The sequence below is a fragment of the Olea europaea genome, chromosome 7, assembly GCF_002742605.1.
Source record: "Olea europaea var. sylvestris chromosome 7, O_europaea_v1, whole genome shotgun sequence".
NCBI classification, from domain to species: Eukaryota; Viridiplantae; Streptophyta; class Magnoliopsida; order Lamiales; family Oleaceae; genus Olea; species Olea europaea.
Window position 1 is genome coordinate 25,885,902 of NC_036243.1, and position 12,681 is coordinate 25,898,582.

A 12,681-nucleotide genomic window follows, 5' to 3' on the forward strand; every position below is an offset into this window, starting at 1 on the left:
TTTTTGTTTACTCCGAATGGTGCATTGGAGCATAAGCCAAAACATTGTATTACAAAGATAATTATTAAACGGTAAGCACTTATCCGCATAAGACAATCCTTGTACTGGACTGTTTCCTCATTTTGTGTGTCGATCTATCCAAGTGGTCTCTTGATGGCACGTTGGATAATAATGTAGATTGAATTGTAGTGTACCAATGTTGTTAAAGAAAAAAGACGTTAAAATTTTATTTATTCTATTGTCCAATCCTATTGTTTAGTCTTGTTCGATATTATTATCCATTATGTCTCAGGGCATGTTTTAGGAGAGAGAAGATTGCGAGAGATTGAATTACGATGTATTGTTACATCATATTAGAAGACCATTCAAATAAATAATAAAAAATAAAAATTTTATGACTTTTTTTGGGGAAGTACTTTCCATCTTCTACCTCAGCAAAATGTAACAAATCTACCATCAATCATTTTTTTCCTTCCTGTATAATCCATTCCCAACCTCTCAATTTACATAGCACATTAGTCATTCCCTCATTTTGACCATTAAATGATGGAATTGTCATTCTCATTAAATAAACTAAAAAAAAAGAAAAAGTAAAACTATATATGAAAGTTGCAAATGAAAATTCTTTAACTTTTAAAAAGGTACAAATAAATTTAACATAAAACAATAATATACATAATAGCACATAAAATTGTTTAGAAAAATTTAACCATTCGCAACAAAGCTCACCCATCTACTTCCATCCCATCCCACCTCCGATCAAACACCACAATCACAAATATTATCACGTCTACAACTCGGCTCATTACTCATATCAAAACAAGTTTGAGTTGCTCACAAATTGAGTCGGGCCTCAAACACGAAGAGCCATGGCTGCCTTCTTTAACTGAATGTGTGTTTAAACTGGAGCTCCCACCTTTGAAAGAGTTCTTTCATCGTCCTCTCAATGGAGGTCATTAGTTCTTTAATTGAAGGCGTCATTATTGAAGTCTGATAGATCTCATTCTAAATGAAAGGACTTGACCCATAGAGGGGATTGCACAAGCCGTGGAGCACGTGGTTTAATTCGATACAACAAGCAAAAACTTCCCTTCTAGATCTAGAGATAGATAGGTATAGGGAATCGCCTTAAATGGATCTCCACCCTGGTTAAACTTCGAGACTAGACCTTTGAAAGACTCTCTTTGAAGAATGGGGAAAAGAATTTCTTTTATAATGTCCAATTGCAGCAAAAGCAATATACTTATTAAAGAGCTTATAAGGTCTTTCAAACACAACCAAACGAATTGTGTCATCAGTGGTCTATTAATATAGATGTAGCCGATAATTGTTTGCCTTCTCTATTGCTATCTAATACATTAATGCTAAGCACTAGTCTAGGTGTTTATAAAACGACATTATTGAGCATCTTAAAATAATGAATAATATTTTAGACTACTAGTCTAAATTTTAAACTTTAAATGACAAGTGCTCATTTGAGATTTTCAATTATATAATTGATTACCAATCTAGATGAATACCATTGCTCATATTGTCTTGTAAACCAATCGAGCTACATAACGTTACTCTTTCATGATGGCAACACTACCAATTAAGCGAAGTGCAATTGAGTAAAATCTTGTACTCTTTTCAGAAAGATGGACCAATAATGCATACAGATATATGTTGGGGCAATAGTGCAGAATGCAGAAGTCAACGGACGAGAATGATTCGATGAAATTTGCAAAGCTGGAAGCCTTTTAATATATTAACTTGAGACTGCAATGGCTGCAACCTAGCTAAGACTAATATTCTTGTCGTCTTTGTATAGAATCACTTCGTTTAGAAATTCAAGTTTTACTTTTAAGAACTTTTAAGAGACACATGCAGGCTAAATTCATTTTCCAGCTTAAAGATTTCTTCGCTGCAGCTGCAATGCCGATACAAGATTAAAACATGGGACATGATAAGAAATAAAGAAACCATTCTACATTTTCAAACATTTACAGAGGTATACAATTAGGCAAGACCAACAGGGCTGAAATTACATAAAACTTTGGGTTTCTACTCTTCCTCTGCTCAAGCAAAACTCTCTTGACGTTTAGCCGACAGCTGCTTGAGAAACTCGTACGTGGTGATCATGGTCGTTGAAGACATCGACATTGAAACCCACCTAGGACCTAAACCTCTGTAACAAGCACTTAGTCCACCTTCCTTAACCAAGTTCCTCACCGTCTGTAAAACCGTTGGCACTCGACCTCGACCTCGACCACAACCACTTCCTTCTCCATCCAAAACCTGCAATCTCGTCTTGATCGTGTCGAGAGGCGTTGTAACCAAAGCCGATACCCCACTAGCAAATGCAGAACTCAACCCCTGAACTGCCACCATTGCCTTCCCATCCGGCCTATAACCACTCTCGTCCTTCTTGCAGCCATAGCAACCTATGCATCCCCAAATCAACCTATGTGCGACAGAGTAAGAAGTCCACCACACAGCACTGGAAGGCGCATAAGTCAATATTGATAACCCGAATCCCCTATACAATCCCCTCACTCCATCAGCATGTATAATCTTTCTAAATGCGTCGATCCCACCATTGTACGTTTTCAAGCCAATTGAACCACCGTTGTTACCACTTTGGACCATCAGTCTCTGGCTAACAACATCGATTGGTGTCCAAACCAATTGCGCGGCCATTGCAGCACTTAGGCCAGCAGCAGCATTAGCAATAGCACCGGCCGAGGCCTCAGATAATCCCAAGTGACCAATAGCAACCTTGCCTACATTACTCTTTGTCACTTCAAGTGCCCCCATGTAAAGGGAGCGTGCAGGAATTGTTCCTATAAGGGAAGTCCCGAATCCCCTATAAAATCCTCTGAATCCCTCGAATTTCAAAATGGAACTCGCCATTTTCATAGACGAAATCTTATTCAACGTAACTTGCTGACGCGTTTTTAACACCACAACCGGATAGAGTGTGCCTGAAACTCCTGAAAATAGCAATGCCCCAAGTAAGAAAAACTTGGATTTATCCAACATCTTCCAATCTATATCAGCCGGAAGATGAATTTCCGAAGCTGAAACTTCCTCAGCCGCAGCTAAACTCATTTTCCGCACTCCCACTTTCTCTAAAACACTAACACTCATATGAAAAAATAAATCTAATCCAATCCCCTTAATTGATTATCTTCAGCATCTGTTATCAGAAAAGCCTAAAACGCATTCATATGTACATAGATATATACATCAAATATCTAATTTTTCAAAACACATAAAGAAGGGGAATCTCTAAAAAAATTAAACTAAACCAAATCCTTGTCCTAATTTTCCAAGTCTTCCAAGTGGTTGAGCTTAAAATTCTAGAAAAATCACAAAATTGTTCGCATGGGTATATGTAAATCTATTAGAGAGTGAGAATAAGTGGGTAAATATTTTTTTTGCGTCTTCGCTAACAGATTAAAGAGCGAAAATGAGTCAGCACAAAAGGATCCAGCTTTTGGAAACAAGAAATGATTCGGATAATAAAATCCGATTAGTTGGTATTTGCAGACTCATATATATATATATATAGTAAAAATTTCAAGAAAATTACAGGAGATTTCTTGAGCTGAAAGCGAAGGTGGGTGTGTGATGCATGCAATTCTGTGTGCCAAAAAGGGCGTTTATAGGGAATTAAAGGGTTTTCGCGGAGCAGATGGATACAGACACATGTCGATCGTTATATTCAGAAAGAAATTTAGCTTTGGATTCATTGTGGATTAGGGTTTAGAAATTGGGCCGTTTACAGAAGGCTGGCTGGTTCTGTATTGGGCAGTGGATAACGTGATGGTGTGCCGTTTGATTGATTGATAAAAACTGTGGGTGTCAACTGATAAGGCAATCAGACCAATGGGCACATTATTTTCTTTTCTGGCATTGGTAGAATGGTAGCCAATTGTTTCCGAAAGCTGCTTTCACTAGAAATTGCACGAGTCTTAGTTGAATTAATCCATTTCTACAAAATTTGTTTACAAACTAAATTGTTGACAAGATTTAGGTTATTTATTTTCATTGATTTTAAAAATTATTTTTAAAATAATTGACCTAAATATTGTCAATACATAGTGATGTCCCAAAACCTAATAACCCTCGAACTCAACCTGTTTGGCCCGACCTCAATCAACCCCAAAACCATCAAATCTGAGGTCGGGTCTTTAGGTCGAGCTTGTCCCCCTTTTTGGTCTCGGGTTTAAAACCCCTTGATTCTATCCTTCACAACGACCTAGGGAAGTACTAACTCTAATTAAACCATAGTTCCTAGTTCTCTTTAAACATGTTATTATTGGCTCATAACATTTTAACTCAAACTAAAATACAACACTTCAGTTGCAACACAAATATCTTACCCTATGAGGATAAATATCATATTTGATTAAATCATTCTATGACTCTACCACCAACGTCTATAAATACATGACAAATGCCTATTATTCAGGTACGTTCTCTTTATTTTCCAATTCAAAGTCTTACGCACTAAATTCTCTGTCTGACTGAAGTATCGGAAGGACAATGAGAATATACCTCGTTGTCTTTGTTTCAGGTACCAAAAGACCGTTCGTGTTCATCTAAAATTGGAGTTCAAGAGTTAAGTTCGAGGTCATCCAGGTACACTTTTTGGTAGCATCACATAATTTGTAAACCAAATTTATTAGCCTAATTTGCACAAATAACGTGATTCAGTCTTAGTTATAAAGAGGATTCCACAAAAGGAGTGGGCCCCCACATGGTGGCCTTGGATATTCGTGTTGATACGAGATTTTGATTTTGAGGCAATTCATATTTAGATCGGCCTAGATCCAAATAGGCCTTTCCTTTAGACCAAACATGACATGTTTGGTTAATGAATTTGCATAGTTGCATTGACTTCTTTTCATCAATTTGTCCCTGTATTGTGAATTTGTGTTGAAATTGAGAGATAATATACCAGTTAGAACTTAAAATAAAAATCATGAATTTTGATAGGAGATCGGGACATTTTTTAATAATTTGTGCGGTCACCCATGAGTCAATGCACTTAGATTTATCATGATTTCAAATATTCAAGTAAGTTTGATTTTACTCGAAAGAATATTGTCAAATACTTTGGATAAAACTTTTTGTCAGTACAAATAAAATGATCGTCGTAACTCAATAGACCAAATTGATCCGAATAGCCATATATGATGAAATTATGATTGCTAGCCCTTTCAAATCAACAAAATTTTCTCAAAGATTAGATTGTTAATCTCTTCACTTATTTTCAATTAGTTTTTATGTAATTGGAATACAGTTAAAAAAAAAAAAATTACAAAATCAATGAGTATTTTAGTTTGTTCAAGTTAGGATTAATTAGGTTGATACTTAAGAAAATAACCATACGTCCAGGCCTCTGGACATGGCGTCCCTGTTTTTAAGCCTGTCCAGAGGCCTGGACAAGGGGCACGTCTGGATAATTAATAACAAAGTCTTTGTGTGAGATTTTACCGAACATTTGACGACAAAAAATTTACTCAACAAATTAATAAGCAACGAAAGAACTCTTGTTTATACCAGACTAGGAAGTAGGAAAAATGATTGTTTACTGTTTTTTTTTGTGGGGCGGGGGGGGGGGGGGGGGGGGGGGGGGGGGGGTGAGAGAGATGATGTCGGTCATTTCGTGCTCAAAATGTAAATATCAAAAAATGAATTGAGCCAAATTATAGGGTTAATTGCTTCCGTTCTAATTGGGAATTTCATCTCAACTATACTTTTTTTTTTTGACTCGGTTTCGTAAATTAATGGTTTGTCTCATTGTGCTGTCAATTAGGTAATTATGTCGTTTTGGTTGTTGTATTACATATACATCATAACTCACATATTTGTTTACAATAGATGATATTGCGAGATTTGACATACTATTTCAGCCATTTCTTGGTGAACAATAGCTTTATGACCATAACGTACTGCTTACTGATTCCAAATGTAGAACTATCATAGCAAGAAAGATTTTATTGTGAAGAAAAAATAGAAAAACTCGAGTAACAAGAAAAGCCAAGTTATAGGAAGTTCAAAATACGAACTTCTGCATCTCTCTAATAGGATAATCCTTCAAGGGAAGGATCATGCGTATTAACAGAAACTAAAATTCTCTTTCATTTTTGTCAATATCATATATTATTTCATTTCTAAATTAGTTTTGTTTCCTATTACAGCCAACTAAACGTGTATTATATATTCTATTGTTTATTGAAACAAGTCAATAAAAATTTGCTTCATTCATTGAAATTCAACATAGTATCAGAGCGTTAGATTTCAAAAAAATCCATACCCTACCTTTGCCATGGCCAAACTTGTCTTGGATGCCAACAAATCTCTCATGGATGCCTCTTCCCCATATTACCTGCACACATCCGACCAACTAAACCAACACCTCGTTGATGCTCTTCTAAATGGAGACAATTACCCTGCCCAGCGTCGATCAATAATACGCACCTTGAATGCTAAAATAAACTAGGATTCGTCCTTGGCACCATCAAACGCCCAACCACGGACACAGCTGCCGCACTACTTTGGGACCGATGTTGCGACATGATAATGTCGTGGTTACTTCATTCCATTGGTCGATCTCTCACTGGACGCCTCCTTTATTGTGAAACACCCAATGACCTATGGGTTGAACTGGAGACCAGATTTTAGCAAAGAAACAAAACGAAAATTTTTAGCCTCAAATGTGATCTTGCCAATCTCTTCCGTTACATCTTCAATTGCTGCAGTCACATCTTCAGGTACGATTCATCCACTCTCTCAATTTGTCTCATATAATAATTTTTTCGCTACTCACTTTGCCTTTTCATCTGCTTTATCACAATCTTCTGACCCTACTAGTTACTCTCAAGCTACTAAGCACTCCCACTGGCGTGATGCTTTGCAGGCTGAGCTTCGAGCCCTTGAAACTAATCATACTTGGTATCTTACTCTGCTTCCCCTTGGTAAGAAACCCATTGATTGTAAGTGGATCTTTAAAACTAAATTACATGCAGATGGTTCCGTCGAAAGGTATAAAACTCGGTTGGTGGCCAAAGGTTACACTCAGGTTGAGGGTCTTGATTATCATGACATTGTTGCCCCTGTGGCCAAACTTGTTACTATTCGTTGTGTATTAGCGATTGCAGCTACCCGTAATTGGCATCTTCATCAACTTGATGTTAATAATGCTTTCCTTTATGGTGTTTTGGATGGGGAGGTCTACATGTCACTTCCTCCTGGTTATGGACGAGAGGGGGAGACTCGTGTTTGTCGCCTAATGAAATCTCTTTATGGTTTTAAACAAACTTCTCGTAATTAGTACTCCAAGCTCTCCTCTGTATTATTATCTGATGGTTTCACTCAATCTGTAGCTGATCACTCACTCTTCACTCGAACTATTGGATCTTCTTTTATTGTTATCCTCGTCTACGTTGATGATATTTTGGTTGTAGGCAATGATCTCTCTACCATTACTACCATCAAGAATTCTCTTGATCACAGGGAGGGGTGGGCGTGGGTTGGGTTGGGTCGATTTTTATCCCAACCTAACGTGATCAGTTTGATTAATGTTCAACTCAACCTAACCCATGTAAAGATTGAAACCCAACCCAACCCAACCAAATGTCGGTCGGGTTGGTCGGGTTGGGACAACTTGTAAACAAATATTAAAGTCACCAAAATATTAAATTTAAAGCATAAAATAGTATAGTCCACCAAATATCCATCAAATAACTATCCAATAACAATTATATATCTGTAGCCGAAACAAAGTGACTAGTTATTAGTTTAACTAAATTGGATGAATTACATTACATTAATCCCCCTCCCACCCGACCCACTCCACTAGTTATTAGTTTAACTTCATCTCCAGTACAGCCTTCAGGAATTAACTACTGACAACCTCAATAAAATCAAAAGGCCCCTAAAATTCACGAGCTTAAATCCATATTTGTAAACCATAAATTTTCTAATCAGATTCGGCATGACACCTAATATCCAGAAACAGCATCTCTTCACATCCAGGATTCCAATTCAAAGCAACCCACTCAATAAAAAAAGGGTATCCATAAAGAATACAGGGAAGAGCCTTTCCCTATTTTGTACAAGGGACTTGCGAATGCATAGATATATTACCTTTTAGTCGATCAAAACACACCCAAAATTGAGAATGGTCAAGCAATTCTTAATTTCTGAAGTTTATTGCAGATTGCAGATTTGCAGTTTCTGCATTTATAACAAAAAAAGAAAAAAAGAAAAAAAAGAAAATACGAATATAAAATAACGAAGTATACATACTTTATTAGACTACCACTGAAGCAGGAGTGTGAACGTTCGACTTCGACGTTGGGTTTTGAGAGACGAAGTTCGTCGAATCGTCATTGGGTTTTGAGAGAAAATGACGGGAGAGACGAGAGATTAAGGCTTTTGCCTTCTTGTTGGCTGTTGATGGGAGTGGTTGCAAGAAAAGATGGACCAATTGAAAATTTTAGAGCTTTTTTTCATTTTTTGTTTTGTCATTTTTTTTTTTCAATTTTTAATGTTAGCGGGTTGGGTCAGTTTGGGTTTTATCGGGTTTCATTGGGTAACCCATAACCCGACCCAACAACACAACTCTAAACCCGAAACCCACCTAAAAACACCAAAAAATCGACCCAAATTGGTTGGTTTGGGTCGGGTCAGGTGGTTTTCATGGGTTGGTTTGGGTTTTGCCCAACCCTAATCACAAGTTCAAAATCAAGGATTTAGGCACCATGAAGTACTTTCTTAGCCTCGAGATCGCCCCATCACATCTTGGTATTTTCGTCAACCAACGCAAATATACACTAGACATTCTTGCTGAATCTGGTAACTTGGGTTCTCGACCAACTACTTGTCCCATGGATCAGAATTTGAAACTCAATCCTGATGATGGCACTATACTCCCAGACCCGAGTTCATACCGACGCCTAGTTGGTCGGCTCTTGTACCTCACCATTACTCGGCCAGACATTTCCTTCTTTGTTAATATGCTAAGTCAGTTCATGCAGAACCCTCGGGACTCACACCTTACTGCAGTCTTTCATGTTCTACGTTACCTAAAAGGCCCTCCAAGACATGGTCTATTCTATTTAGCTCAGTGTAATTTTCAACTTTCTGCATACTCAGACGTCGACTGGGCAAGTTGTCCCACCACTCGTCGTACCACTACTAGTTTCTTCATTACTCTTGGAAATAGCCCTATCTCGTGGAGCACAAAGAAACAGACTATTGTTTCTCAATCTTCCACCGAAGCTGAATACCATGCAATGGCTATGACTACATGTGAACTCGTCTAGCTCAAATCTCTTTTGCATGATCTTGTTGTTCTCCATCCGCAGCATATTCTACTCTGCTGCGACAATGAGGTTGCTTTTCATATCACACAAAATCCTATTTTCCATGAACGCACCAAACACATTGAACTTGATTGCCACTTTGTGCGTGAAAAATATTTGTCTGGGTTCATCTCCCTACGCATGTCTCATCCAAGCTATAGTTAGCTGACATTCTTACTAAGGCTCTTGAAAATGACTTATTTCACCATTTCACTCGCAAGTTGGGCATTACGGATCTCCATGCTCCAACTTGAGGAGGAGTATTAACAGAAACTAAAATTCTCTTTTCCTTTTTGTCTATATCATATATTATTTCATTCCAAGATTAGTTTTGTTTTCTATTACAGTCAATTAAACATGTATTGTATATTCTATTGTTTATTGAATCAAATCAATAAAAACTTGCTTCATTCATATGAAATTTAACAATGTATGTAGAAACACAGTAAAGCTCCTCTTTTCTCGTACCAGATAATTCAGAGTTCTCATCATGCTCATTTTATCTGGATTGATTCCTATGCGAAGCTTCCGGTCGAAGTTATAGAGAAATTGAGCTAAAGGAAGCTCCAATGCTAGCTAAGTCGTAGGTCATTCAAGGACACATTCTTCTACCTGTCCCAAACGGAAGACATTCTAAGTGATTTCTGCAAAATCGATAGGGTTATTCTCAAATCGCTCTGGCTCAAAACTTTCTGGTTTATTCCAATACTTGGGATCTCTTCCCATTCCAAATATATTTACAAAGACTTTAGCTTTGTCAGGTATAAGATATCCATTGACTTCACAATCTTCTCTGCAAGGTCTTGGGATAAGAGATGTCAAGAGTATGTAGCCTCAAAGTTTCTTTTATTACCAACTTAAGGTACTTCAACTTTTGAATATCAGTGGCTGTCGCTGATTTCTCCATTCCAGCTGAGAAAATATCCTACAACAAATACACAATCTTGTTAATGAAAATGTAACTAGGAACATTACTTAAAAGATTATACATATAGCCAAAATACTTGCAGCAAGAACAGCTTTGATGTTGCCATTGTCTCTATTGGAAACACCAATTTCCTTTACCTGTAACAGAACATCCACTGCATCTTCGTCTCCGAATTCTCCATTTCCTCTTCTTGTCAACTCTCTTCGATCCAACCCTACATTTGAAATGGGCGGGCTATCTTAAACATCATCTGAAACACTTGCCCTTTGATATTAAGAGGGACGAAAAAGGTTGTCTCCATCGTTGGATTTCTCCTCTGCCGTCAACTCACGTGTGTAGTAACAAGGAGTAACACAAAGAATGTAACTTAGTATCTCAAAAAATTGCATCCATAAATAGGATTAACACGTAGTGTAAGTTACAAATTTAGAAGATAAATTTACAATCATTGTAAACTCGTTAAATGCAAAGTTTCCCAAATTTTACCATGAAAACTACAGTGTACTATAAATTGTTAAAAATTACATATTTCCAAAATTACGTATAATATGCCTATGTTTGATTCCCAATTTCTCAAAAACTCATTTTCAACTACACATTTTTTCAAAAAGTAATTTTATAGTTAAATCGAAAACTTTTGCTTATTTTTTAGCCACGCATTTTTTTAAAAATCAACATTCAAAAAAACATTTTCTTACAAAATGGAGCTCAAACAGGTGTTATAATTGACGTATTTTCCTTCAAACATCATTTTTGTATTGTAATTTTGCAATATTTAACAAAATTTAATATTTTTACGCTATCGTGTTAATTGCCCTTAATATTTCTTGCTTTAAATGGGTCCTAAACCTACCAACTCACCAAAGTCTAATCTGACAAGGTCCATTTTGATATCTGGATTCTACTTAGGCCCAATGTCCAATATACCGTTAGTACTGAAGGTGTAATTATAATCATAGATAGAGGACTAACGTATGCTATTTCAAAAGCTAGATACTAATATACTATTTAGCAAAAAGTGAGGACCAATACTGAAATTTCCCTACACCTAACTGACATTCGGGCTCTGCAATGTTCTGGAATTTTGTAGAACAAAATACAGAACCTCCTAGAATCTGTCCCTCTTCTTCCTTACGCTCTAGAAACTTCTTTCTCCTTTCACTCCACTCCCCCATCTATAAAATCCAAGCTCCATTTACACCATAATCATCAAGAAAATCTTTCTGAAGTATCTGCATCAACAAATCATCCATACTAAAAGTTTTTCAATTCGAAAGAAAAGAAATGGATTTCAGGCTAATGGGATTCGACACTCCACTTTTCCACACGCTCCATCATCTGGTGGACTCGGCTGAGGATGGAGAAAACAGGTCCATGAGTGCACCAACAAGAACCTAGGTCCGAGACGCCAAGGCCATGGCGGCCACACCGGCTGACATCAAAGAGTACCCGAATTCCTACGTGTTCATCGTGGACATGCCGGGACTGAAGTCGAATGACATCAAAGTGCAGGTGGAGGACGACAATGTGCTGCTGATTTCTGGGGAGAGGAAAAGGGATGAGGAAAAAGAAGGTGCAAAGAATGGAGAGGAGAGTTGGGAAATTTATGAGAAAATTTGTTCTGCCTGAAAATGCAAATACTAATGCAATTTCTGCTGCTTGTCAAGATGGGGTTTTGACTGTGACTGTTCAGAAGTTGCCTCCTCCCGAGCCCAAGAAACCCAAGACTATTGAGGTTAAAATTGCTTGAAAGGAATTTTGCAGCAGCTGGGGAAATGGGAGTTTTATGGAATAATGAGAGCTGGAAGTAGTAATAAAATTTGGATTTGTGCTTATTTGCTGTGCGTAATTTGATGGATGTGTGTCCATCAACTATGTTTATTATGAATGAGAATTTGTGCATCTAAAAACGTCACTTGCTGTTTTTGCGTTACTTGTCATGATTTAAGCCAGCAATAAAATTAAAATAAGCAATCTTGTACTTTTTACTGGTTACTAGGAGAGTGCATACAACCATTTTCCAAGCATTCAAGCAATGAGATGGTAGACACGTTTATTTGTCCTCGTAATCTCCTTCTGTACATTTCTCGAAAGTTTCCGAGGCTGCTCTAATTGATGCTTATTCTTCCTAACAAACAGAGCAATAAAGAACCTTCCGTCTTCAATCAGATCCGTCCGCAGAAAATGTCTTTAGCGAGCTCCGAAAGGAGTCAGTATGGATTTCCGACTCTAAATCAAAACTCGCTTCACTAATTCAAATTCCAGGAGTGGAAGATAGGCGTTAAATGTCCCTAACTGGATAGAGAAAGTAGCGTAAAAGCTGATGGCAGTCCAGCACTTAGACTTTGGGGACAGCAAAATGTATGGTGGCACGTAAAACTTTGTAATTGGCAG

The 12,681-nt window shown here is 37.4% G+C and overlaps 2 protein-coding genes and 1 pseudogene across 2 annotated transcripts; 2 read left to right on the forward strand and 1 right to left on the reverse strand.

The window, feature by feature from the left end:
- Positions 1-1,928: 1,928 nt before the first annotated feature.
- Positions 1,929-3,835, reverse strand: LOC111397583 (solute carrier family 25 member 44-like). Its single transcript, XM_023024576.1, has one exon. It carries the CDS (start codon positions 3,127-3,129, stop codon positions 2,059-2,061), a length of 1,071 nt encoding a protein of 356 aa, XP_022880344.1. The 5' UTR covers positions 3,130-3,835; the 3' UTR covers positions 1,929-2,058.
- A 5,047-nt stretch (positions 3,836-8,882) lies between these two features.
- On the forward strand, positions 8,883-9,320 carry LOC111398117 (uncharacterized mitochondrial protein AtMg00810-like). Its single transcript, XM_023025073.1, has one exon. It carries the CDS (start codon positions 8,883-8,885, stop codon positions 9,318-9,320), a length of 438 nt encoding a protein of 145 aa, XP_022880841.1.
- Positions 9,321-11,383: 2,063 nt separating this feature from the next.
- On the forward strand, positions 11,384-12,346 carry LOC111397584 (annotated as a pseudogene).
- Positions 12,347-12,681: the final 335 nt, after the last annotated feature.

Coding starts and splice junctions, on each gene's coding strand:
- LOC111398117 (XM_023025073.1), top strand. CDS start 8,883: ATGGATCAGAATTTGAAACTCAATCCTGATGATGGCACTATACTCCCA.
- LOC111397583 (XM_023024576.1), bottom strand. CDS start 3,129: ATGAGTGTTAGTGTTTTAGAGAAAGTGGGAGTGCGGAAAATGAGTTTA.